Below are 27,919 nucleotides of genomic sequence, written 5' to 3'. Positions count from 1 at the left end.
TGACTAGGGGGGTTAGTCTAGTTTATATTTTCTAGATGGGGTTCTAGGTTGTTTTTTCTATGTTGGGGTTTTGGTATGATTCCCAATTAGAGGCAGCTGGCTATCGTTGTCTCTAATTGGGGCTCATATTTAAGTAGCGTTTTTTCCACCTGTGTTTTATGGGACATTTGGAGTTAGTGCACTTTGCACCTCTGTAATCACGGTTTGTTCGTTTATCGTTTTGTCTTTGCTATAGTTTCACTTCTTTAAAAAACAATGTGGAACTCTACTTTCGCTGCGCCTTGGTCCATCTCTACAAACGAACGTGACATCCTTGGAGATTTTTGGGCCACTCGAACCATCCTCCTCACTGTGCGTGGGGTCAATATAGACACACGTCCTCTTCCTGGCCGATTGTTGACATCTCCAGTTGATTTAAACTTCTTCATTAATGCCCTGATAGTGGAAATGGACATTTTCAACCGTTGAGCTATTTTCTCATAGCCATTTCCTGATTTGTGCAGCTCAACAACCACACATCGTTTTGTCACACATCATTACTGGATTCTCGGGTCTTTCCCATAGTGATGGAACTTGGCCTGTGTCACCTCATATTTATTACCCAGTGAAACAGGAAGTCATGGCTTACCACTTAAGTGTTCCTAATCACTTAGATGAACTTAAAAATGTCTAATATGAATGGGAATATACTTCAGTTTGATTTTACTCATACTTATTTCATGTGGTGCTAATAATTGTGACACATATTTTTTAATTTATTTAATTTATTTAATTTATTTCACTTACTTTTTTTTTCAATAATTTTACTTCAATTAAAAGGTTTGATGTTTTTGAATATTTTGAATGAAAGACTAAGAGGATAAACAGCAAATCATTTTTGTTCACAGACCCAGTAGAGGGCACTGTATCCAGAGGGTGTACAGTGTAAACATTACGTGTTTATCTACCCGGACAGTAGATATAGCCAGAGCTATATATTTAGAGAGTTGGGCCAACTTTTAGAATTTTGAATATTGTTCTATTTCTAGACATTCAGTTACATAGCTTTTAAAAAAAAATATATTCTCTGTGTAATATTAATGTGGTGCTAACATGGCTGCCATATCATTGTCATAAATGGATCATAATGCAGAAACCTCAATGTCCCATCTCACTAAACACAAGGGTCTGGATATAACACATTTGGGACGAAAGCAAGTGTGTCAGATATCTATTTAAAACACGAAGAAAGGAAGAAAAAAAACATTCTAAAGCATATCTATAGTAAAATATTTAAAAGTATGAGAACAGCCATCATTTACACACATAGAAAGGGATTCATTTCAGATTGAAAAAAAATGCAAATGGGAATCAAACCCTTCATTTGAACAGATAGCTGTAGTCCTCGATATGCATATTTGTCTGTGGAAGTGTGAATGAGGATTCGACAGTATGGGTGTCTACAACTACAACAATATATTGGTTCGACATTGACTTTGTTTGTAGGTGGTACACTTTGATTCGATTTGCTTTGTGTGTTGATTCTATTTCTATATCCACTCCTGTGTTTGTGCCATTGTTGTGCCGTATGATTTTGTCCTTATTTTGGGAGGAATTCTATGGACATCTACAACAACACTAGCTTTGGTTTCATTTGCTTTGTTGTATCCCTGTAGCAAATCTGCATGTTTGTGTCATTGTTCTATTTGTTTGGGCATATTTCTGGGGAGTGTGTGGATGGAAGTAGCAGTGGAGGGGGTGGTGAAAAGAGAAAATACCCTATTTGACCTAAATATGTAGAGAGAGAGAGAGGTGGTACTGCTACTGCTGCTGGCTCAGACAGACAGGCAGACAGACAGACAGACAGATACACTGTAGCAGGAGATTAGTCCGGGATCAAGAGGCTCTCAAAGCGACCTAGCTCACAAACAAACTATGAACAGAGACCAGACACCAAAACCATACTGCACTCTATACTCCCTACTAACCCCTGCCGAGGCCCATATGCTCTTCTCGGCACGTACACTAATATAGTACGACATGTTTGATCTGTCATGTTGTGCTGGTATTTACCTTCTGGCCCCGCGGATCACAGGAAAAAGAGACGTTTCATGTACAAGCATGCAGATATCCAACATTCTGTTCCCTTTGTATGCGGTTCCATGTGGTTCAGTTGGTAGCAAGCATGCCGCTTGCACCGCCAGGATCATAGGTTTGTTTACCGCCGGGGCCACCCGTACAAGCATCTATGTATGCACTTTGGTCTGCAGAATTGTATAAATGTCATTATATATTGTATGCTGTTTGCATAACCCAGTCATGTCAAGTAAAGCAGTGGCACCAAGGCAAAAACAAGGCAAAACATTTTACAAAATTCTTTTCCGGGAGTGTTACATTTACAGAAGTCTATAGGCAGTGTCTTTGGTGTGTCTTCTACAGTCAATAACAGGAATTTACTCGGCGCAATCTGATGGTGCAGAGTTATTTGACGTGCGGAACAGGAGACGACCGTAATGAGAGATTTTTCCGTTTAAATTTTCCGAATGATTGTGACTATTGAATTACAGTTCAATTTAACGGAATGGCTTTTATGATTTCATTTCAGGCCGCGCGCGTGTGTGTGTCTACAGTATTACGTGCCCCTGTGTTGTGTAGCTGCAGGAGCGAAGGGGAGGTGTGAGAGGTGGCTCACTGATTGCTTTGTGGTTAGCTCCATCCACGGAAATGAAACCATTTGTTCTGTCTATTTATATACTGTATCTCCAACGTTCTCTTAGACTAGCTACTCGTTTTGGTTGGCATGCTAATCGTTCTCTCTGTTTGTTTCTTATGACTCTCTTTTGCTTTCTTCAGATGCTGTCTCTCTCATTGTTCCCTTTTGCTATTGGTTAAGGGGGATAGCCTTGCTCAAGGCAGTTAACCTTGCCGGTTTGGTGATTCGAACCAGCGACCTTTCGGTTACTGGCCCAATACTCTGAACCGCTCGGCTGCCTGCCTTGTTGAGTCTCTACAGTACTGGTGCGCAAAGGGAGAAAGAAGAAAGACACAGTGGCGATGCGGCTGCTACACAGTCTGCTAAGCTATATGCTCCGTAGATAATAGAAAAAGTGTTGCCGTAAAATGTAGTAAAATGCCAGTCCTTTGAGTGAATGGAACCTCAGTGCTGGCACTCTGTGCTGTAAACAGCGCACTGTAGACAACGGTCCTCCTCCTTTTCTCGCTCTCCCTCTCTATGTCGGTCCATCCCTCCCTTCCCTCAAACTACCTGCCTCTCTCACGCCAACTTTCTCCTCGCTCTAAAAAAAAAACAGCTGCCTTCTACCATTTCCCGCCAACCGTTTCTCCCTCAAAATAATTGCCTCTCGCCCAGAGGACCTCCAGACACAGAAGAAAATGACATGAGAATCAGTCTGGCCTGTCTCATGTGTGTCAGTGCCCTCCACCTTTGCTGCTTCGCGTTGAGGATTGTGGGGGAGGAGGCGGGCGCCTCAGGCGCTACTTGTTCCGGGGGCCATCTGGTTCCATTGGATTTTGGCCTCGTTCATCCTACTCTCTCACACTCCTTTTTTTCCCCTTACTATCATTCTCTCTCTCTTTCTCTCTCTCTGTCTTTCTGCCTTCTGTCACCATACCATCTCTATCGCATCTCTCTCACTTGTGTACTCCCTCTCTCTTTCTCTCTCTCCCACTCCCTCTTTCTTACCACTCACAACTTTCTTAATTCTCTGTTATTTGCTGTTCTGTACTCTGTACTCTGTTCAGTTCATGTTACGTTAATTATTTTCTCGGTTCGTGTTCTGGCCATGAAATAAGGTCCCTTCTGTTTATGAGGTCTTGTTGCGGGGAAAAAAAGCATTTTGCAACGTTACAAAATGTGGAAAAAGTGAAGGGGTCTGAATACTTTCCAAATCCACTGTACAAATCATAGATAAATACTAAATACCAAACAAAAGCAAAAGATCAGAGTTTTTCTAACAGTATAATGCATTTAATAGGTACTGTTCATGGCCCTGTCATGAAGATGTGTTTTATACGGCCTCCACTTAACATTCAACCTTGAAAAGAGGCCTATTAGAAACACTGCATTGTACTGTTCTGCTCGCCAGGATCGCCATTGTCACACATTCCATCAAACACTCTCACATCAGCGCTTTTCATATTTCAAAAACAAAAAAAAGCACCACCAACAGACAGATGAATAGGATCCTGCCCGACACGTCAAGTTCAAAGCGTTAGTGACGGCACAGATGGTCAAAATGGGATGTGATTAGTAACCCACACCTTTTTTCTCCCTGTGTGTCTCCTGTGCGCCTCTGAGGGAGCGAGGGAGAAGAGGGCGGTGGGGCAGACATATCTTCATTCATCACAGGCTTTGACAGATCTGACAGTGTGCATTGCCTCGCGGGTTCACCTTTCCATTCAAATGGGCTTAGGCCTCCCCAAGGTGAAACTGTGAGCAGTTAATTCTGCTGAGTGTGTGTGTGTGTGCGCGTGTGTGCGTGTGTGCACGCCTGTGTACGTCCGTGTGTATGTCTTGTGTCTGTGTGTGTCTTGGTATCTGTAACTGTGTTTAGGTATGTGTGTGTGTGTGTGTGTGTGTGTGTGTGTGTGTGTGTGTGTGTGTGTGTGTGTGTGTGTGTGTGTGTGTGTGTGTGTGTGTGTGTGTGTGTGTGTGTGTGTGTGCGCACATCCTCTTCATTGTCATCGGGGACCCTCGGGTTTCATTAGTAAGAACTTAAACACATCACTACTCCCACACACTGATCCCAACATTTCAAACAAGGAAATAATATTGGCCATAACGAACCATTGTGTTTTTCCTTTGTCTTGTTCTATTTGCAGATGCTCACCCACTACTGTTGCATATGGATGTACTAGGCTATTATCACATTTGTTTCAACAAACCACGGTAAAGATTACCACGTAACATGACCCCTGTAGTGTCAATTTACAACAGTTGTCATGGAAACTGAAACAACGACACAGTGTTGATGCAGTCGTCGTTGATACGGTCGTGTACTTCCATTGGCATTCAGGTAAAGTGCGATAAAGCAGTCTAAAGGTTAGTATCCGGTCCCATATCCCGAGCACGCAGTGACTGCTTGTGACTCTAAAACTCTTTGGATACATTTTCAGTTTGTTTTGCAGCCATTTTCCCAGCAGAACAAGCCAAGAGCTCCATCCACAACAGATTGGCCAAGGGCAATGTCAGAGTTTAATTCAACAATAGAAAAGCTGCGAAAGGAGAGTTGAAAATAAAGAGAAGGGAGGGCCAGAAAGGTCATGTTTGGGAAAAATGTGGCTACAGAGGATGATAGCAGTGCGGCTGTGTTATGTGTGATGATTGTGAGGCGCTCTACAAATTCCACAGTCTCAAGACGGGGACGTCAAATAGGCCCATGGGCACGTCAATGGAACTGTAGCTTACTGTTCAGATGGGTTAAATGGAAACTGAAATCTGGACACTGACTCTAGGTCTATAACCTCTCACATCGCTTTAATGTTAACGCATGCAGAATTAAGCATTGCATTAAAATGATACATCAAATGGAGGCAAAATGATGACTCGGGAACAGGAGTGGAGAAATATGATTTATTCATTTCAGCATCTTAAGAGAATGTGAATGCTCAGTTAAATACCATCTGTAGGGCTATCTTTCAACCAAATAAAATATGCGTCCAAGCCGAACTGAAATCTGATCAGAAACATGTTGGGTTGTTTTCACAGCTTTCTATTTCCTTACAACCGGTCAAACTGATGTCATTTCCCTTTGTTTTGTTAGTACATTTTTCTCCCCTGTCCCTCAATGTCTGTGCTCCGCGAAAGAAGATGACATAGGAAACTTTACCGATGTCAACTAGATTGAAGCATTCGTTCTATCGACGTATTTAGTCCTCTAGGGCAACATATGACAGAAGAGAAGCTGCATGTATCTAACTATAGATGTCGACTAACGAATAGCGAGACCAAAAATGTTGGAAATTATAATCAGACAAAAAAAATCATGCACCCTCTGCCAAAAATTGTTCCGCCTTCCTTCTTTGAATTTAGCCTATAGCGCATTTTCTAGATTTACGGGTTAAGTTCGGGTACGGGCCTTTTCACTTAATCATATAGTCGGGCGGTTGCAGATGGGTTATTAACAATTGCGCTCAGGTTGGGTGAACAAACGGCTGACCCACGCGTCACTATTATGTTGTTTGGTCTCTGACTAGACCTTTGACAGCCAAAGTTAATTGGAATTTGTGACTTTTGACTTTCTGTCAGAGGACGCTGTGTACGCGTGCGTGCGTGTATGTGTGTGTCCATCCAAAGTCGAATGTTATCACTCCATTGTTTAGTGCTGAGGGGAGTTTTTCGGCAACGAGAGAGAGAGAGAGAGAGAGAGAGAGAGAGAGAGAGAGAGAGAGAGAGAGAGAGAGAGAGAGAGAGAGAGAGAGAGAGAGAGAGAGAGAGAGAGAGAGAGAGAGAGAGAGAGAGAGAGAGAGAGAGAGAGAGAGAGAGAGAGAGAGAGAGAGAGAGAGAGAGAGAGAGAGAGAGAGAGAGAGAGAGAGAGAGCGCACCAGCACATACAGTGCCTTTGAAAAGTATTCAGACCCCTTTACTTTTTCCACATTTTGTTACGTTACAGCCTATTCTAAAATGATTAATTTGTTATTTTGTTCTCATCAATCTACACACAATACCCTATAATGACAAAGCAAAAACAGTTTTTTGGAAATGTTTGCTAATTCTTCTCTGCAGATCCTCTCAAGCTCTGTCAGGTTGGATGGGGAGCGTTGCTGCACAGCTATTTTCAGGTCTGCAGAGATGTTCGATCGGGTTCAAGTCCGGGCTCTGGCTGGGCCACTCAAGACTGATATCTCAAAGTGCTGTACAGAAACCCAGCCTAAAACCCCAAACAGCAAGCAATGCTGGTGTAGAAGCACGGTGGCTAGGAAAAACTTCCTAGAAAGGCCAAAACCTAGGAAGAAACCTAGAGAGGAACCAGGCTATGAGGGGTGGCCAGTCCTCTTCTGGCTGTGCTGGGTGGAGATTATAACAGAACATGGCCAAGATGTTCAAATGTTCATAAATGACCAGCATGGTCAAATAATAATAATCACAGTAGTTGTCGAGGGTGCAGCAAGTCAGCATCTCAGGAGTAAATGTCAGTAGCCGATCATTAAGAGTATATCTACCGCTCCTGCTGTCTCTAGAGAGTTGAAAACAGCAGGTCTGGGACAGGTAGCACGTCCGGTGAACAGGTCAGGGTTCCATAGCCGCAGGCAGAACAGTTGAAACTGGAGCAGCAGCACGGCCAGGTGGACTGGGGACAGCAAGGCGTCATCATGCCAGGTAGTCCTGAGGCATGGTCCTAGGGCTCAGGTCCTCCAAGAGAGATAAAGAAAGAGAGAAAGAGAGAGCATACTTAAATTCACACAGGACACCGCTTAAGACAGGAAAAGTACTCCAGATATAACAAACTGAACCTAGCCCCCCGACACATAAACTACTGCAGCATAAATACTGGAGGCTGAGACAGGAGGGGTCAGGAGACACTCCCGCATTATCTTGGCTGTGTGCTTAGGGTCGTTGTCCTTTTGGAAGGTGAACCTTCGCCCCAGTCTGAGGTACTGAGCAAGTTTTCATCAAGGATCTCTCTGTACTTTGCTCCGTTCATCTTTGCCTTGATCCTGACTGGTCTCCCAGTCCCTGAAAAACATCACCACAGCATGATGCCTCCACCTCCATGCTTCACAGAAGGGATGGTGCCAGGTTTCCTCCAGACATGATGCTTGACATTCAGGCCAAAGGGTTCAATCTTGGTTTCATCAGACCAGATAATCTTGTTTCTCATGGTCTGAGAGTCTTTGGGTGGCTTTTGGCAAACTCCAAGCAGGCTGTCATATGCCTTTTACTGAGGAGTGGCTTCCGTCTGGCCATAAAGGCCTGATTGGTGGAGTGCTGCAGAGATGGTTGTCCTTCTGGAAGGTTCTCCCATCTCCTCAGAGGAAATCTAGAGCTCTGTCAGAGTGACTATCGGGTTCTTTGTCACCTCCCTGACCAAGGCCCTTCTCCCCCGATTGCTCAGTTTGGCCGGGCGGAAAGCTTTGGGAAGAGTCTTGGTGGTTCTAAACTTCTTCCATTTTAGAATGATGTTCTTGGGGACCTTCAATGCTGCAGAAATATTTCGGTACCCTTCCCCAGACACAGTACTGTCTCGGAGCTCTATGGACAATTCATTTGATCTCATGGCTTGGTTTTTGCTCTGACATGCACTGTCATTTGTGGGTCCTTATATAGAGAGGTGTGTGCCTTTCCAAATCATGTCCAATCAGTTGAATTTACCCCAGGTGGACTCCAATCAAGTTGTAGAAACATCTCAAAGATGTTCAATGGAAATGGAAATGGAAGCTCAATTTCAAATCTCATAGCAAAGGGTCTGAATACTTATGTAAATACGCTATTTCTGTTTTTTTTTTTTTTTTACAAATTAGCAAAAAAAATTATGCCTGTTTTTGCTTTGTCATTATGGGATATTGTGTGTAGATTGCTGAGAAAAAAAATATATTTAATACATTTTAGAATAAGGCTGTAACGTAACAAAATGTGGAAAAATTCAAGGGGTCTTAATATTTTCCGAAGGCTCTGTATGTATGCTTGCATCTTCAAGCCTGGATGAAGAGGGTCTTGGGGGTTGTGTAGGGGGTTGCGCATCAGTCGGGACCAAATACAATCCGCCGGGGAAACGTTAGGATAACGTACCTGGAGCGATAAAAACCATACTCAGGGAGAGAGTGGGAGACAGACAATGAGCCGGATCCAGGAAAAGTCCCCTCTGGGAGGATAGCCTCATTCAGTATGCGACCCGTGTTTGATCATGACCTTACTGTTGCATGTCCTTGGCGCAGAGCGCATCAAATGCCTTTTGGGGGATTGGAGGGTTTGAGGCTTCACAGGAGGCTGCCCGTTCAGCCCGCTCCATTTTATTGTGTTGTTTTTTTTTTTATTCTACCTGACCTGATGGCTTCTGCAGCCCTCTTTCGTCTCTCTCTCTCTATCTCTCTCGCTAAGCCCCTCGGCTAAGCACTCGGGCCACCATTTTGATTGTGAAAGCGATTGAATTAAATGCTCTGAGAACTTGACACTCTCGTGGATTATGATTGTTGGAAATTGTTAAACATACAAGGCCCCTATCCGTCTGAGCATATATCTAATCCCAAAGCGTTCCTGTTTCTCTGCAACCCGTTCGAGTGGATTGTGTTTAAAGATTATAGCCCCGTTGCCCCTAAATCAAATAAGTTCTGACTCAGACAACCGAGAACTATTAGGCCAATAACATTGGATATCATACACACAACACAAGACTGCATAGCACCTGTATTGATTCAAACGCAATAAATACTACTACTGGTATTGACCACAATCACAGAACCATCTAAATGGAATGGTAGTATTTTGACCTGGAATGCCAAAGGCTTTAACTCAATGGTGAAAATAAACCGCAAACAGGATAGGGGTCTTTCGGGGCCGTTGGGGGCCATTGTTAAAAAAACATAAAAGAGAGTGCTGCCTTTTGGCCACTTCACTAGCAGTCTTTCTGTACTGGAGTACTGTGTGTGTGAGTGTGTGCTCTCACAACGCATTTGTCATCTCTGAGTGCCCGGGCTGTGGCTTTTCTAAATGTCAGCAGGGGGTTGTTAAGCAACCGTGTGCGCTTTTCCTCACTTTCTTTCTCTCTATCTCCCTTGTTTCTGTATATACAGTGGAAGTGGGAAGTTTACATACACCTAGGTTGGAGTCATTAAAACTTGTTTTTCAACCACTCCACAAATTTCTTGTTAACAAACTACAGTTTTGGCAAGTCGGTTAGGACATCTACTTTGTGCATGACACAAGTGATTTTTCCAACAATTGTTTACAGACAAATTACTTCACTTATAATTCACTGTATCACAATTCCAGTGGGTCAGAAGTTTACATACACTAAGTTGACTGTGCCTTTAAACAGCTTGGAAAATTCCAGAAAATTATGTCATGGCTTTAGAAGCTTCTGATAGGCTAATTGACATCATCTGAGTCAATTGGAGGTGTACCTGTGGATGTATTCCAAGGCCTACCTTCAACCTCAGTGCCTCTTTGCTTGACATCATGGGAAAACCTAAAGAAATCAGCCAAGACTTCAGAAAAAAAATTGTAGACCTCAACAAGTCTGGTTCATCTTTGGGAGAAATTTCCAAACCCCTGAAGGTACCACGTTCATCTGTACAAACAATAGTACACAAGTATAAACACCATGGGACCACGTAGCCGTCATACCGCTCAGGAAGGAGACGCGTTCTGTCTCCTGGAGATGAACGTACTTTGGTGTGAAAAGTGCAAGTCAATCCCATAACAATAGCAAGGGATCTTGTGAAGATGCTGGAGGAAACAGGTACAAAAGTATCTATATCCACAGTAAAACGAGTCCTATAATCGTCATAACCTGAAAGGCCGCTCAGCAAGGAAGAAGCCACTGCTCCAAAACTGCCATAAAAAATCCAAACTACGGTTTGCAACTGCACATGGGGACAAAGATCATACTTTTTGGAGAAATGTCCTCTGGTCTGATGAAACAAAACTATAACTGTTTGGCCATAATGACCGTCGTTATGTTTGGAGGAAAAAGGAGGAGGCTTGCAAGCCGAAGAACACCATCCCAACTGTGAAGCACGGGGTGGCAGCATCATGTTGTGGGGCTGCTTTGCTGCAGGAGGGACTGGTGCACTTCACAAAATAGATGGCATCATGAGGGAGGAAAATTATGTGTATATATTGAAGCAACATCTCAAGACATCACTCAGGAAGTTAAAGCTTGGTCGCAAATGGGTCTTCCAAATGGACAATGACCCCAAGCTTACTTTAAAATTTGTGGCAAAATGGCTTAAGGACAACAAAGTCAATGTATTGGAGTGGCCATCACAAAGCCCTGACCTCAATCCTATAGAACATTTGTGGGCAGAACTGAAAAGCGTGTGCGAGCCAGGAGGCCTACAAACCTGACTCAGTTACACCAGCTCTGTCAGGAGGAATGGGCCAAAATTCACCCATCTTATTGTGGGAAGCTTGTGGAAGGCTACCCGAAACGTTTGAACCAAGTTAAACAATTTAAAGGCAATGCTATCAAATACTAATTGAGTGTATGTAAACTTCTGACCCACTGGGAATGTGATGAAAGAAATAAAAGCTGAAATAAATAATTCTCTGACATTTCACATTCTTAAAATAAAGTGATGATCCTAACTGACCTAAGACAGGACATTTTTGGAGCGATTAAATGTCAGGAATTGTGAAAAACTGAGTTTAAATGTATTTGGCTAAGTTGTATGTAAACTTCCGACTTCATTTGTATATCCATATTGTTTTTGAGTGGAGTTTCCCTTTAAGTTTGAGCCTTCTCTCTCTCTCCCTCTGACTGTGGCCCCGCTCTCCAGTCTCCACAGCTGTAATGGGCTCCCAAGATTCAGCAGGCAATTTGGGTTCCCGCTGGGGGCCCCAATGTGTTTGTTTTGGCCAGAACAAGAGCGGAGGCCTGTGCCGAAGAAGTCCCATGTCCCGTACTCTACCCCTGTAAATCTCTCTCTCTCTCTCTTCACTATCTCACACTCTCTTTTTCTTTCTCCACCTCACTCTCTACGTTCCAGCTATTCTTTCTTTCATTCTCCTTTTTATCTACTCCACTATCTTTCCCAAAAGTCATAAGGGACTCGGGCACCACTTGGTTATTCAAATGGTCTGTTTGTCCTCAGCGCCTGGCTTCGATGGATCTGACAGCATGAATTACCACAATGCATTTACTTTGCGTGACTATATGTTGGTGCTAACTGCACGGTGCAGTCTTACAGACGAAGAATAGCACCATAGCATGTTGCAGGATGTACAATGAACACGCATTTATATGTTAATATGTGGAATTTGTTCTGTTGTTGTGCCATAGACAGGCTATAGACTTTCAGTAATGTAGAAAGAGTGTGAAGAGTCCAGTGTGTCGACTGTGTTCATATCATACTGTGCCAAACTATGGCCACCATTTTGCATGCATCCATACCCGAATGCTTCATATTGGAGGGGACTTTTACTTGGTGCTGTACACAATCAAAAACAAGCCACAGACATCACCAAGGTCTTCATACCCGGCTCTCCCATTTAAAGCCGTGGGGTTGGTGACAGAATTCCCAGCATATTTTGATGTCAGGTGCACGTAGATAAAAAAAAACATTTGGGGGGGAGGGGTTATATTCATCCCCCCTTTTGTGGCGGGAAGGGAAAGGGAAGAAATTGAAAAAGCGATCTTGCAGGCTGCCATTATTCAGGACTCTGGATGGGACTGGCTGCTGGCTGAGTTGTATTCATACATCTCTCACGGAGCCCCAATGAATGTAATCAGGAGACTTGCAGAGGACATAAATTGGCACGACACTCCATCTCGCTTGTCAACCGCAGCTTCAGCAGCCTCAACTATATAGGCCTATTCGGGGGTGGGGGGGGGAGAAAAACCCACTTAAACTCGACCCAAAACATTCACATTCTGTGTGTGTGTGTCTCGCTCTGTATCTCTTTGATGCTTTTTGGGAGAGCTGACATTTTGGATTTGAGTTGAAGGTAAACAACAACAACAACAACGATAAGCTTCTGTCATTGTATAAGACCCCTGACTTCTATGGCACTTCTAAAAACAGACTCATTTTAAGCCGTTGCTCCTCCCCTAGAGTGGCCATTTTGAAAAAGGGCTCAGGTCATAGGCCTAAATATTGTATCTAGTTTGGGGTCACATTATTCATCTCTATGCAATATCTTAACAGTGGTGCCAACGACAGCAGCAATTGAAATCACCATTGTCGGACATTTTTAGGCACCCTGACTGTTTTCACCCACTTCTAACGACCAGGCTCCGTTCATTTAATTTCTCTGTGCCTGTTTCTCTGTGATGGGCTGTCAGAGGTTAGGCATGAAGCACACCATCTGCTTTAACCCAACGCAGCTCCCGAGGCCATCGTCTCTGTCTCTGTTCTAGTTTCTCTTCTCAAGTCGCTACACACACACACACACACACACACGCACACACACGCATGCCAGGCGGTCTCATCTGATGTCAGGGCAGTCGTCTGTGGGGCTCTCTGGCTGCTCTCTCTGCTGTCCTTGAAATGATCCTATGATTCTATGAAGGCCTGGACGAGTGTTAGAAATGCACCACAGACAAAGGCCCAACAGACTGTTAGAGGGATGTTTTTACACGGTCCGCTCAAAGCCCCCTCCGCTGTTCTGATCCATTCCCAAAGCACGAGATAAAAACGCTGAATATATTCTAACCAGTTGGCCTATTCTCTCTTTCCCTTTTTTTTTCTCCCATGTCCCTTTGCTGCGGCCCCATCTGGTTCGCTCTCCGATGCAATTTGTATAACAGGTAAGTCCACTCTTTTGTGTAAAGTTTGAAGCCCATCCAAAGGTAATCATATTACACATTGAACAGAATGAAGAGAGACCAGATGCCCAATGGAATTCACGTTGTTACCATAAGCTCTCGTAAAGCGCCGACACCATTCCTTAACCTGTCTGACAGTGGGAGAATGGGAGAGGGGGGCAAATCTCATTGGCTACTGGAGAGATGCCAGAAGGGAGGAAAGGAGAATGAAAGGGATAGTGAAGAAAGAGAGGGAGAGAAGGAGAGAGAGGAAGACGGAGAGAGAGTGTATGTGAGGGAGAGGGAGAGGGAGAGGAATTGTAATTTGTTTACCATGACATCGAGAGTATGATAAATGAGAGTATGATAAATGAGAGAATGATAAATGCGGTCTATTTTAGTTTGCCTAAACTGCTGTGGTGTACTTAACTCTGTGTCCATAGAGTATAGAGGCTTTACCAGCTTATAGCCGTTAACTAGATATGCTGATTACTGCCCATAGGTTCGCCTTCATCTCCACAATGCTACAGTATAGCTTCGCTTACCTCCAGTTCAGTCCATCTATGGAAGCGCTTTTTCAACGCAACGTCCAAAGGAAATGGAGACATTTGCCATAACTCCTTTTATTTATGTGTTTTTGTTTTTATATAGGTGTAACTTTAGAATGATCTTATTGGTCATGTTTACAGTAACAATGTTCCCTATGGCTTTCCATTTTTTGCATGTGTGGTGATATATTTGCATATAAGGTGATACTCCTTGGTTCCCGGCACCATTTGTGCCTAAAACCATTCTGAACATTTACTCTTGTTTTTACCTTTGCCATTCTCAGCCTGCACACTTTACACTCCTTTTCATTCTGGAATGAACAAACAGTATATTGTCAAAAGAACCCGGGCTTCATTCATTCATTCATTCATTCAGTTATGCATGCATGCATTCATTCATTCATTCGGTATCTATGATGGACTGTTGCGAAACATGTATGGTGTTTTGTGAAGAAGACGCTCGAAAACAAAACGTGGACGTGCTCCTTTTAGTCACGCCGGCCCCGCACCACCCCGAGTCCCCGTCAGCCTTCTTCACAGTTTGGTGGGTCACTGATTGTCACACGCTGGTGGTTTTGGCACCGCCCTTTGTTTCTTGCTGTGCAGATCGTTGGTAAACGTGTCCGAGTACCCAACAGGCTTTCAGACTGTGTCCCCCGACAATAGAGTTTTGGTCTAAGGGCTCAAGTGTGACGTCATAGGGGGGTTGACGGGCCGTGACTGGTCTGCCGTGGTTGACTAGATTTGACCCCCCCTGAATTGACTAGATTTGCTTAAATGAGCCACAGATGGCATTTCTTGTGGTTTTTATGTGGTTTAAGATTGTGGGTCGATTGCAGTCGTGTGTTTGCAGTACTGCAGGGGTCAACAACTAAATTCAGCCGCGGGACGATTGTTTTCTGGAGCAGATGGTCAGGCGGCCGGAATATAATTACAAATCATTTGTAGACTGCAAAGTTGACCGCAAGAAGCCCAAAACAGATACAGATTTGACTAAAAAAATTATAATTTCAAACCTTTTCTTACATTTGTACTTGATCGCATATAGAGTATCTCTCCATTATGCATGGGGAATACTTTAAAATCACTTGGAGCTGATTTACTGGTGCAAAAAAGTACTGTGTGTGCCTGCGCGTCTGTGTGCGTGCCTGCCTACCTGCCTGCATGAGTACCTGCGTGCCTTCCTATGTGTGTACTGTATACACGCATGCATAATTGTGTTTCTCTACAATATGTGTAGGCTGTACATGACCATTATCGATCAATCTCATCACGTGTGGGTGTATACATTATATCCTTTTACAGATGGTATGTACGACGCTAGTATGCACCGTTTTTGTGCCTTTTGGGGGGCTAATTTACCACTTCTACCAGTCGCTTTCATCTTGAAATATTCAACACGGACAAGACACTGAAGTGAAGCTTAACATTTGACAAACACATGTTTAACACAATTACTGTGTTGGCACATTTAACCCTATGTTGAAAAAAATATATAATAATAAAAACTAAGCTGTCTGAATTCAACCTCAATGCACAACATGACAGAATGCACTTGTTGTTTTACTCTGTCCAGGGAACGGATATCTGAAAACAGCCTACATCAAAACAACAGGATTTGAACTCCGCTTGACCTCATTCTATCATATCCACGTCCATCTGTATGGAGTATGGATCCAACATGAAGCTTCCGGGCAACCCCGGACAGAGCTTATAGTACTCCAGCTGAACCATAGAGATAATATCTCTCTCTCTATGATCAAAACACTTGTCATAATAGCTCTCTTGCTCTCTGCTCCATATCTGATAATACAGTATATATTGTAATCCCAGTTTATAAGGGACTCTGTGGACTGTAGACCCCCACAGAATCAGGCCCAGCTGTTGCCATGTTTTAGCTCACTGGCTCTGACCCAGCTATTCTATCATCACGTTTTATGCATCACCGGATGTTAACAATAGCATACACACAGTGTCCACATGAAGTGTAGTGGTTATGTTGTCATACACACACACACACATACACGTACACACATTGCCTTTCTGGCTCTCTCCCACTGTCTAAATCAGTCTATATGATGAAAACAGAGCAGTGCTGCATGTCGTAGCTAGCCTACACTCACACAACCGCCCCTTGTAGTGTACACACGAAAACTTGTAGTGTATTCAAGGTTTAAAAAGGCCTCTAAAGTTTGTAATTTCTACTTAAAAATGTCAGACTTGATTTGCCGTAATGAAAAAGGTATCAACCCCTACAAAAAATGTCAATTAAGTTAAGATCCTACATCTGTACAACGTTAGTTAGTGGCTAGAGAATATAATGGAATGGAATAGAATGTGGCAACGAGAAGTGTATGAGAGCACTGTGAGAATCAATGAGGATCAATCCAATATCGATCCTGATAAACCATTTCAAATGAAGTATGGACTCAGCGCAGGCCCACGCGCTGTTGTCATCGTAAATCGTCAGCGGCCCCGCCGCGCACCGCCGCAAACCCGCCGCCACTTCGTGATTTTGCCACCTATCCGGTTATGAGTGGGTGTGAGGCGGTTATTATGCATGGCAGGGCCCCGATGAAAGAAACAGTGGGCACCTGGTCGAGACCCCGGTGCACAGAATGTTAGGTTTAATTCGTTTAACATTATTACCATGGACTTTACACGCACAGACGGATGCACACACAAATACTTCCCCTAACCACTACCCTCTCCTAATCACATGACGTAAACCATTTCCCGGAGGAAAGGTGATTGGCTTCGAGCGCACAGAGTCTGCCTCTGTGAATGTCACGGAACCACTCACCTTTACGACGCAGTCAATGACGATTTCCTTGTAATCCCTCACTCTTGACGTCGATTGAACCCGCAATGTAAACAATTGTGTAAGACTGCCGCTGACCTGACTGACTGGTCACACATCAGTGTGTCAGTGGTGTTTGGACCATCGAATTAGAATGATTAGAGTGGGCACCTCCATTCAGGTCAATTATACCACAATGTGTGGACAGGCGGAAATGTGGAGCGTCTTAATAGGAAGATTATATTTCTCTGGTTTGGAGCCAACATTTATGACACCCCACCCCCCTGACCGTCATTATACTCCTGCGTATCGTTCCTACCAGAGTAGTTAAAGTAGTGGAACACATTATTGTCTCTCAGGGGGACATTTGCTTTGCTGCAAAATCACCCGTTAAAACACAACAGATGTTCCACAGGAAGTAGGCCACGTTATACACAATGAGCCACACATGGCCTATGACGTGACCCTGTTGGTTGGGGTTTGGGTTACCAGATGTCTATGGCTCCTGTACTGTACTGAATGACCCTGCCGTTTAAGGAGTTGCGCCGTGTGTGTCAGATGGGTTGTCTATGACATTTACATGACCCTGTCGTTGAAGGTGTTGGTGTGTGTGTGTGTGTTACATGTGTTATCCAGATATGTCATGTGATGTATGGGTATTTTGTTATCCGGATGAGTTGTGACAGGCGTGCTGTGTTTAACATGATCTACGCTAGCTGTTAGCTGTTAGCTGTGCTGTACTGTGCTGTGGGTTGAGCTCTGCTGGGTCTCTCTGTCTACTCTGAGAGGTGTGGGGGTGATCTTTAAAGTTGGCTCGTGCCATCCCTGTTCACACATCGTAATATCCTGCAGTCTGTCGTACCCTATGTGGGCGTGTGTATGTGTTCCTCTTTTCTTCATGTCATTCCAACATCCTCTCTTTTAGTTTCGGTAACATTTTGTTCCAACACATTCACATACGTCATGGCTTGATCTCTTTCTTGTATGCACACACGCGCACACGCGCACACACACACACACACACACACACACACACACACACACACACCACACACACACACACACACACACACACACACACACACACACACACACACACACACACACACACACACACACACACGCATAGCTTGGCCAGTCCGCCCCTTTCTCTCTATTCTCCTCCATCACCATTGCTAATTAGCTGCCATATCAATAATGCAGGGCCATATAAATAAACCATTATTATTTTCTCCTCGCCCTCCCATAGACGGTCAATAGCTGTAGCATGAGCATGTAGAAAAATGTCGAAGAGTATGTAATCGGTAATCAGTGGATCATCAGGTGATCATGGAAGCGAGTCCATTTGGTAAGCCAGTCATCTGTGTTAGTATCGATTTTGCTAAGTGTCATCAATCAGGTCGTTAATAATGGGAGGTTATAGGAGAGCTGATATGCCGTGTTGGGGCGATGACCCCTTGTCTGAGACGGTCAACAAACACCTGCAGGTTTTCGGTCCTCCCCACAGTGTCAAATAGAGGTAGAGAGAAAAAGAGAAAGAGGGAGGGATAGAGAGGGGAGGAGAGGCCTGTGGGTGCATCCTGGAATCTTAAGGACAACCCTTTCAAATATGCAGACCCCCTTCCCGGTCCCTGCCTCCCTCCTATCCACCCATCGCGTGTTAAAAATACTGAAACAAAATGGAGGTGCCATCAGTAGCCTGTGTGTCAAGGCATCATTGAATATTTATACAAATAAATCAGGACAACACAGCCTAAATATAGGCCCGGCAGTTTGCATGATTTGAGGGGCTACCAGGAAAGAAAATGAATAAGACAGAACGTAAGAGAATAAGATAATAAGCAAATGACTATCAGTATATCGCATATCTCACTATGATGTGTCTCTCTGCCCTGCTCTGCTCGGCTGTATCGGTCGGTGGCTAGCCTACTTAGCATACAGATGTCATGCCTAGTTATGATTCATGGCCATTTTGGATTTCAAAAGTGCGCCGCCCGGTCGGGAGATATCATGAATACGAAGTAGATCATGAATCTGACAATGGCAAATTCCGCTGTTGTCGTCGTCGCTTGTTGTTGTTGTTCTCTTGAGCGGCTCCACGCAACAACAAAAATGACTGCACATTTCAGTTGAGTTGTTGCTCTCCCGTCTTGTTGCTATTTTGGTTTTTCTCCTGGTCTCGTGTTCCACTCTGTGAAACGCCTCGTATGGTAGATATCAGAATAGATTTAGGTTGTACAGTTTACGCATGGCGCCGTACACACAAGAGTTTAGTGGGCATGATATGGTTTAACTGCAACCATTCACCCACGTGGCCTAAAGATGTAGTATCTTAATTGGATCACCCCGTTGCGGGAAATGTAAAACTTGTAGTGGATTTGAGGTTTTAAAAATGTCCACTTTCTGACTATGTTTTTCCTTTTGAAAAATGGATCAACCCCTACAAAATGGTCGATTAATTTTAATCCACGTAATAATTCACATTTCCTGTTGCTGCAGGATTGTTTTCCTGCTCAAATGAAGATCCTACATCTGTATACAGGCTATAGTTCAGGCTTTAGTACAATAGTAGAGGCTTGTACAGCCTATACAAAAGGCTGACGGGAAAAAGTCTGCGAACATTTCTAGTTAGCATTTGATAATATCCCAGCTTTGTACCCCTCATAAAGCACGAGCAACTATACGTTTATATGAAATTGAAGGTATCACAATATGCATAAGGTACATCGACAGTGTGTCATACAATATGTCATTGGTTTGTTTGAATGTGTCTGTTCGCTGTTTGCGTCGAGGCAGGTGGTTGAAATGCAGTGATTATTTGATTTCATGTTGATTGATGAAATGATTTGACCTCCAGGTCGATACAGTATGTTAAGTAATTGCTTGCATATTATTCTATTTGTTTGTGTCATGCTACTGTAACTCTGCACCATCACTCAAACACACAACACACCCCCATTACACACATACTCTACACCCAGTTGAGCCATTTACACACACGGACGCACGCACGCACGCACGCACGCACGCGCGCGCACGCACGCACGCACGCACACACACACACACACAAATGGATTGATCTGCCTATTTTTGCCTCTGTACAAATATATGTGGAGTCGGACGTACACACACACACACACACACACACACACAGTCTTGCATAACTAACATTGTGGGGGGACAAAATTCAGACCCATTCAAAATCCTATTTTCCCTAACCCTAAATCTAACCTTAACCCTAACCCTAAATCTAAATCTAACCTTAACCCTAACCCTAAATCTAACCTTAACCCTAACCCTAAATCTAACCCTAGCTCCTAACCCTAAATCTAACCCTAAATCTAACCTTAACCCTAACCCTAAATCTAACCTTAACCCTAACCCTAAATCTAACCTTAACTTTAACCCTAAATCTAACCTTAACCCTAACCCTAAATCTAACCCTAGCTCCTAACCCTAAATCTAACCCTAAATCTAACCTTAACCCTAACCCTAAATCTAACCTTAACCCTAACCCTAAATCTAACCCTAGCTCCTAACCCTAAATCTAACCCTAAATGTAACCTTAACCCTAACCCTAAATCTAACCCTAGCTCCTAACCCTAAATCTAACCCTAAATCTAACCTTAACCCTAACCCTAAATCTAACCTTAACCCTAACCCTAAATCTAATCTTAACCCTAACCCTAAATCTAACCTTAACTTTAACCCTAAATCTAACCTTAACCCTAACCCTAAATCTAACCCTAAATCTAACCCTAAATCTAACCTTAACCCTAACCCTAAATCTAACCCTAAATCTAACCTTAACCCTAACCCTAAATCTAACCCTAAATCTAACCCTAAATCTAACCTTAACCCTAACCCTAAATCTAACCTTAACCCTAACCCTAAATCTAACCCTAAATCTAACCTTAACCCTAACCCTAAATCTAACCTTAACCCTAACCCTAAATCTAACCTTAACTTTAACCCTAAATCTAACCTTAACCCTAACCCTAAATCTAACCCTAGCTCCTAACCCTAAACCTAACCTTAACCCTAACCCTAAATCTAACCCTAAATCTAACCCTAGCTCCTAACCCTAAATCTAACCCTAAATCTAACCCTAGCTCCTAACCCTAAATCTAACCCTAAATCTAACCTTAACCCTAACCCTAAATCTAACCTTAACCCTAACCCTAAATCTAATCTTAACCCTAACCCTAAATCTAACCTTAACCCTAACCCTAAATCTAACCCTAAATCTAACCCTAGCTCCTAACCCTAAATCTAACCCTAAATCTAACCCTAAATCTAACCCTAGCTCCTAACCTGATGTTGAGACCAGATGTTGATGCTGCTGCAGCATTCTGTCTAGGAACACAGGTCAGCCTAGAGACCGCTGGACACAGTGTACTACTTCTACACACACACACACACACACACACACACACACACACACACACACACACACACACACACACACACACACACACACACACACACACACACACACTAACCCTAACCCTAAATGTAACCCTAAATGTAACCTTAAACCTAACCCCGCCTTTGTCCTTATGGGCATGTGGGAAATGTCCCCACAAGGGAGAATTGTCCTTGTTTTACTATGCTGACTTTTGGGGATTTTAGGTGCCCACAAGGATATAATCACACACACACACACACACACACACACACACACACACACACACACACACACACACACACACACACACACACACACACACACACACACACCTCAGACCTACTCTCTCTGTCTCTGTCTCTTTAGTTACAGTAACAGCATGTGCTGTTAGTAGGCTGTATTTACTGATTTCAGTCACACACACAGCAATATACAATCGCACACACTCGCATGTACACACACCACACCTACGCATGCAATCATACTGTGACACTGTGCAGAAGCTCTGAGTCTAGTGTATTTTCTTCCCTCACCCTCCCTCCCTCCCTCATTTCCTGCTGATGTTAGGACACTAGAGAGCAGCCTACACCTTCTTTCTGCGGCCTCCGCAATCACTCCTTTCCTTAGCTATCACTCAATTCTCTCCCCCTAGCAGCACCTACATGTCAATTGTCGACTGGTGCAAGAGACCAAACCCTCTGTCGACGCATCTCTCACTCACACAATGAGGAACAACCAGAGAGAGAAATATACCCAAAATAGCCTTGTATTGAAAGAACAAATGTTTCAACATTACACGCAGAACATAGTCAGGAAATCCATCGGCCCGGGCATGTGTCGTGTCATGTGTTACTGGTGTCTCTTTAAGAAGGATAAAAGCCCACATATTCAATTCTTCATCTCGCTCCTATCTTAGAATTCATTTTGATTTGAATAGTGTCGGGCTAGGCATTTTCCTCCTTTTGATGTGTCCCCTCGCGGTGGACGGATGGCAAAGCTCTAACATGACAGCCAAAAGCACCAGCCAAGGAAAAAGGCAAGGCTGAGCTTTTTAGATCTCTCAGACGATCATGGTCCCTCTCTGCCTTCCGCCCGTGTCTTCTGTGTGAATGTTATAGACGACATACGAATGTGATCTGAAAATACGCCACCTGATTAGAAAGGGTCAGATCAACTTCATCTAGAAAGGATAGAGGAGAGGGAGGAGAAGTGGGAAGGTGGGGGAATCCGGGGGAAGCAACCACAACATCTATAGCGAGCCGGCACATTGAATACCCCCCCCCCCCCACTCACAAATAGGGAAAGAGGGATCAAGAAATATCTGATATTCAGATTGGAGAGGGTTTAACATTTGAAATGAAGTACGGCTAGGCTATCCCTCTGGCCCCTTGTCTTTTTACCCAACTAGAGATACTGCAGTAGGCACGCCAGACAAATGCTCTCTCTCTTCCTACCACCAACGCGAGCACTGCATCTCTTTTCATAATCCACCCCTCTCCCAAAGGTTCCTTACAACACACGGGCTTTACTGTGAATAGCAATTCATTTATTTAAACATGGTATTTTTTCGTAGTTTACAAAAGGAATACGATAGCATCTTGCATCTTTTTTTTCCCACTCTTTGCGTTTTAAACATATTTTACACTGAATTTATAATCGTATTTTTTTTATTTTTATAATCCAACTTTGCAATCTTTTTTTGTATTTTTTTCCGTTGTTGTCGTGTTTTCGTTGTATTTACCACAATTAAAAATGGTGTGTTTATGGCTGGCCAGTGTGTCCCCAGTTGGTCTTTAGACAATAGCAGAATATCCTGAATTAAGAAATAATATCCACTCCTGGTGGAGAGAAGAAGAAGAATCCGTTGGTGCCTACAAACATAGTAATCCTCTCTGGTGATTCTGTATAAAGTCAACATAATATTCCATCTCTGGTGATTCTGTTTGTCAAGTCAACAGGCAAAATAGAGTCTGGTCTCCATAGTGTCCATAGAGGCCCTTCAGATCCACAGCAATAAATCCACGGTCTCAGTCAGTCCTCCACCCTTCTCCTCCACAGTAGGGGGGGGGTAGCGAGCAGCACAGTGCGACGCAGTGTAAATAGTGTCCATAGCAGGATCCCTGGTTCAATCCTCATTTATACATCCCCAACCCACCCAATATATCCCATATATCCAAAAAGGGTCTCTGTGGTAGTCCATATTATCCACACAAACACACGTAAACACAGACATATCCATACACTCACAAAGGGCCGGGTCAGACCTCGCACTCCCGGGATGGTTGCTGCTGGCAGGTGCAGGAGCCATACTCGTTGATGATGACCAGGGCCCCCTCGATGTGGTTGGGCTTGTAGTCGACGTAGTACTCCGGCGTGGACATGGTGGCCATCTGCTGCATGCTCTGCTTCTGCTTCTGCTTGCGCCGATGGCTGCTGAAGCACTGGCGCACCTGCCGCACGCCCGCCGGGAAACACTTCCAGGTCACGTAGAGCATCAGCACCACAATGAGGACGGAGAAGATGAGCGCCATGGTGCCTGTCACCACCTTGTGGATCTGCATGGTGCTCTCTATGTCGTTGAGGTTAGCCACGGTCACCGTGAAGGAATTGGTGACGACTGCGCCGCCCTCGGCTGCTGGCGGATCGTAGGGATTGGCCGTGGGGCCGCCCCAGGCCTGGTCCTTGGCGGTGTAGCCTGGGTACCAGCTCATGGTTGTGGTGGACTGGTCGCCGCCGTCCTCGCACAGCTGGAAGGCGTAGACCGCGTCCAGTACGTCCTCGCCCTGCGCCACATCCGGGCTTGAGCACAGCAGCTGGCTGTCCCGCTGGCCTCGGAAGGCGCTCAGCCACTGAGCCAGGGCACACACATTACGGCTGCATTCCCACTCGTTGCCTGCCAAAGTGATGCTGCCCAGGGACGACCACGAATCCAGGATGCGCTGCTCCACGGCCGTCAGCCGGTTGGCGTCCAGCATGAGGGCCTTGAGGTTGGGCACGCTCTCGAAGACGTGCGGCTCGATGTATGCGATCTCATTTGCCGACAGGTCGATCTTCTCCAGGAAGGGCCAGGTCCAGTCCAGGGTGCTGACCACAACGGTAGCTCGGTTGTTGCGCATGTAGAGCGTGCGCAGTGAGATGAGGCGGGGGAAGTGGGCCAGGTTGACTTTGACCAGCTCATTGTGCTCCAGGTGCAGCTCGGTGAGCTTGAAGAGCCCAGCGAAGGAGTTCCGCGCCAGGCTCTGCAGCTGGTTGTAGCCCAGGTCCAGGAACTGCATGCTCCGGCAGTCCTGGAAGATCCTCACTGGGACAAACTTGAGGGCGTTGTAGCGCAAATGCAAATTGGTTAGCTTCCTCAGGCCGTGGAACAGGTCGGGTTCCAGCGCCTGCAGCCTGTTGTACGATAGGTCCAGGATGCGTAGGTTGGGGAGGGGCCTGAAGGTGCCATTGGGCAGGCTCTCGATATGGTTGGTGCTCAGGTCGAGTTCCTTGACTCGGCGCAGCCTGTCGAAGGTGCCCTCCTCCACCACGTCGATGTTGTTATGATCCAAGTAGAGCCAGGTGAGCTGCGACAGGCCAGCGAAGTGGCCCTCGCGCAACTCCGTCAGGTTGTTTTCACGCATGGACAGGCCCAGGGCGCTGCTCAGGTTGCGCGGAACGTCGGTGAGATTGAGCCCCTCGCAGTAGAGCAGCTTGCTGTCGCAGCGGCATAGCCGTGGGCAGACGCCCTCCACCGAGGGGACCATTTTGAGCATGATGCCCAGCGAGCACCACAGCAACAGTATCAACCCAGGGGGCTTCCTCAGGGGCCACTTTAGGTACAAACCAATTAGAAGGAAATCCATCAGCCTGAAAATCCTTGGATAGATCCGCAGAGAAAATGTCCATTGGAATCGTACCGGTTTTATTCTGTCATGGTTCACATCGTAATTTGTAAACTCTCCCTGGCAGGAAACCAGCTCTTGTACTTTTTTTGTATTCCTTTTCTTGTAGTGAATTGTGTTGTGCGTGTGTTTTTTTCCCAAGGTATTTACTTATAGAAAGGAGGAGGAATCCAGTGTGGGGGGAAAAAAGAAAAGAACAGGGTAGAGGGATAAAGGGCAAGTCACTTTGCTCATGTTAGATATCAGGGGGCAAGAGGCGAGCAGAGGGGGGTAAAAAATGCTTTCTTCGTCGAGCGATCTCATATGAAAGGAATCCTACTCACCCCTATCCAGAGACGGACAACCCCTATTCAGCGACTCCCTTTGTGCCCGCACTAATTATGTACGAATCTAAAAAAGGACCCCAGTGTGGTACAAATTTGCCACCCCCCCTCGTCCTTTTCAGCCAGGACACCAGATCCTGGCAGGCTTACAATGTCTTAGTTCTCCTCGAGTGAAAGAAGCCAGAAAAGACCCAAGGAATCCAAGTGGATGCTTGTTAGGAAGTGCAAGTTCCCTGCTCGGCTGCATGCATGAGTGCCGTGGCTCCTCGCTCTCTCTCGCTCTCTCGCCCTCCTGCTCCTCTGCAGTCACTGCTACTGCGATGATCCGGAGGAAAACCAAGCCAACCAAGAAAGGAGAGGAAAAAATGACTCAAAACTCCTTTTCTTCTTCTTACCCCCTCTCGATAAAGACTGGTGGCCGATCTGTCAATGCAAATTACCGTCTGTCACTTGAAGTGATCACTGACCTGCACGGCTTAAATCCAGTCAGCTCTGTCATTATTATTTCAGTGACCGACCGGCGCGCTTCAGAAAAAATGTATTGGAAGAATAACGATGGGTAATGCCAGGGTCTCTCTCCTTCTCTTTTCTCTCTCTCTCTCTCTCTCTCTCTGTTCCCCCTTTAGATTTTGTCCCTTTCTTTTAGTATCCTTCTTTCAGATCCCCACTTATCTCCTGTGAAAAGCCCCTTGACTCCTGCGTCCTCCTGTCTTTTGGGTTCTGTTCATATCCACTCGAGTTGTTAGTGGTGTTTTTCCCTTGTCGGCTGGAGGGAGTTTGCTGGTTGAGGCTGGACGGCTGAGAGGCTGAGGAGGCTGCTAGTAGGGAGGCAGAGGCGGTGTGTGACGGGGATGGAGAGGAGAGGCAGAGCACTCTTCACTTCGATCCCTCGCTTGCAGCAGACTAGTGTACTGGCAGAGCATGCAGAGGCACCGTCTGTTCACTGAGTGTCGTAAGCCTCTCACAATTCAGACTGGCCCCACACTCTCTCTCTCGGGCTTGTTCGTTCACTCTCTCTCTCTCTCTCTCTCTCTCTCCCCTCTGCCTTCCTCTATATCTCTCTTTCTCTCTCACTCTCTCGCTCATTTTTTTTCAGTGTTTGAAACGTTTCCATATTCAAAAGGGGCCGGGCTTAAAACTGGGGCTTTATTGAAGCACAGAATCTCTCTCTTCTCTCTCTCTCTCTCTCTCTCTCTCTCCTCTCTCTCTCTCTCTCTCTCTCTCTCTCTCTCTCTCTCTCTCTCTCTCTCTCTCTCTCTCTCTCTCTCTCTCTCTCTCTCAGCACAGAATCTCTCTCTCTCTATCTCTCTCTCTATCTCTTTCTTTCCTCTCTCTCTCTCTCTCTCTCTCTCTCTCTCTCTCTCTCTCTCTCTCTCTCTCTCTCTCTCTCTCTCTCTCTCTCAGCACAGAATCTCTCTCTCTCTCTCTCTCTCTCTCTCTCTCTCTCTCTCTCTCTCTCTCTCTCTCTCTCTCTCTCTCCTCACTCACCCTCCCTCCCTGTAATGAATTGAAACAAGCCATCTACAATATCTGCTTCTTCTCTTCTTGTAGAATCCAGTCTCCCTCATTATTGCAGACTAATATTCCACTAATGATTGAAAGGGTGTTCTATATGCGTTCTATCCCTCCAGCTGATGAAATGTTCCAAACTCTTGGCTGAACCGATGGGGCTGATGCTGCATAATTACATAACAATACAGATGTCATAATAATAATTATAATATTCATGATTTGTGATCGAACCGATGTTATTGTATGCCGTGATTATACACACTTATTGACACATTTAATGGTCAATTACTCAGCTGTACACTTTATTGGGCCTCATCTCAATATGGTGTACAGTGCCTCTGGAAAGTATTCAGACCCTTTGATTTTCTTTCACATTTTGTTACTTTACAGCCTTATTCTAAAATGGATTAAATAAACTAAATCCTCAGAAATCTCTACACAATACCCCATAATGATGAAGCGAAAAGAGGTTTGTCGAATTTTTTTCAAATGTATTAAAAGTTAAAAAAACAGAAATACCTTACTTAAGTATTCAGACCCTTAGCTATGAGACTCGAAATTGAGCTCATGTGCATCCTGTTTCCATTGATCATCTTTGAGATGTTTCTACAACTTGATTGGAGTCCACCTGGTGTAAATTCAATTGATTGGACATGATTTGGAAAGGCACACACTTCTCTATATAAGGTCCCACAGTTCACAGTGCATGTCAGAGCAAAAACCAAGCCATGAGGTTGAAGGAATTGTCAGTAGAGCTCAGAGACAGAATTGTGTTGAGGCACAGATCTGGTGAAGGGCACCAAAACATGTCTGCAGCATTGAAGGACCACAAGACAACAGTGTCTTTCATCCTTCTTAAATGGAATATGTTTGGAACCACCAAGACTATTCCTATAGCTGGCCAAACTGAGCAATCGGGGGAGAAGGGCCTTGGTCAGGGAGCTAACCAAGAACCCGATGGTCACTCTGACAGAGCTCTTGAGTTCCTCTGTGGAGATAGGACAACCATCTCTGCAGCACTCCACCAATCAGGCCTTTATGGTA

At 44.8% G+C, this 27,919-nt stretch overlaps 2 protein-coding genes across 5 annotated transcripts in view; one reads left to right on the top strand and one right to left on the bottom strand.

Annotated features, from left to right (window-relative positions):
* The window catches only part of LOC120035090 (catenin alpha-2), a 671,205-nt gene that overhangs the window by 437,563 nt on the left and 205,723 nt on the right, over positions 1-27,919 (top strand). The gene's annotated exons all lie outside the window — the stretch shown is intronic.
* LOC120035092 (leucine-rich repeat transmembrane neuronal protein 1-like) lies at positions 22,736-26,243 on the bottom strand. Its single transcript, XM_038981868.1, has one exon. The coding sequence runs from the start codon at positions 24,999-25,001 to the stop codon at positions 23,418-23,420; it is 1,584 nt and encodes a 527-aa protein (XP_038837796.1). The 5' UTR covers positions 25,002-26,243; the 3' UTR covers positions 22,736-23,417.

Source organism: Salvelinus namaycush, chromosome 42 (assembly GCF_016432855.1).
Source record: "Salvelinus namaycush isolate Seneca chromosome 42, SaNama_1.0, whole genome shotgun sequence".
In the NCBI taxonomy this organism is placed as follows: Eukaryota; Metazoa; Chordata; class Actinopteri; order Salmoniformes; family Salmonidae; genus Salvelinus; species Salvelinus namaycush.
This window is presented reverse-complemented; position numbering and strand designations above follow the sequence as displayed.

Excerpts from the sequence above, each read along its gene's own strand:
- LOC120035092 (XM_038981868.1), bottom strand. The coding sequence starts at position 25,001 with ATGGATTTCCTTCTAATTGGTTTGTACCTAAAGTGGCCCCTGAGGAAG.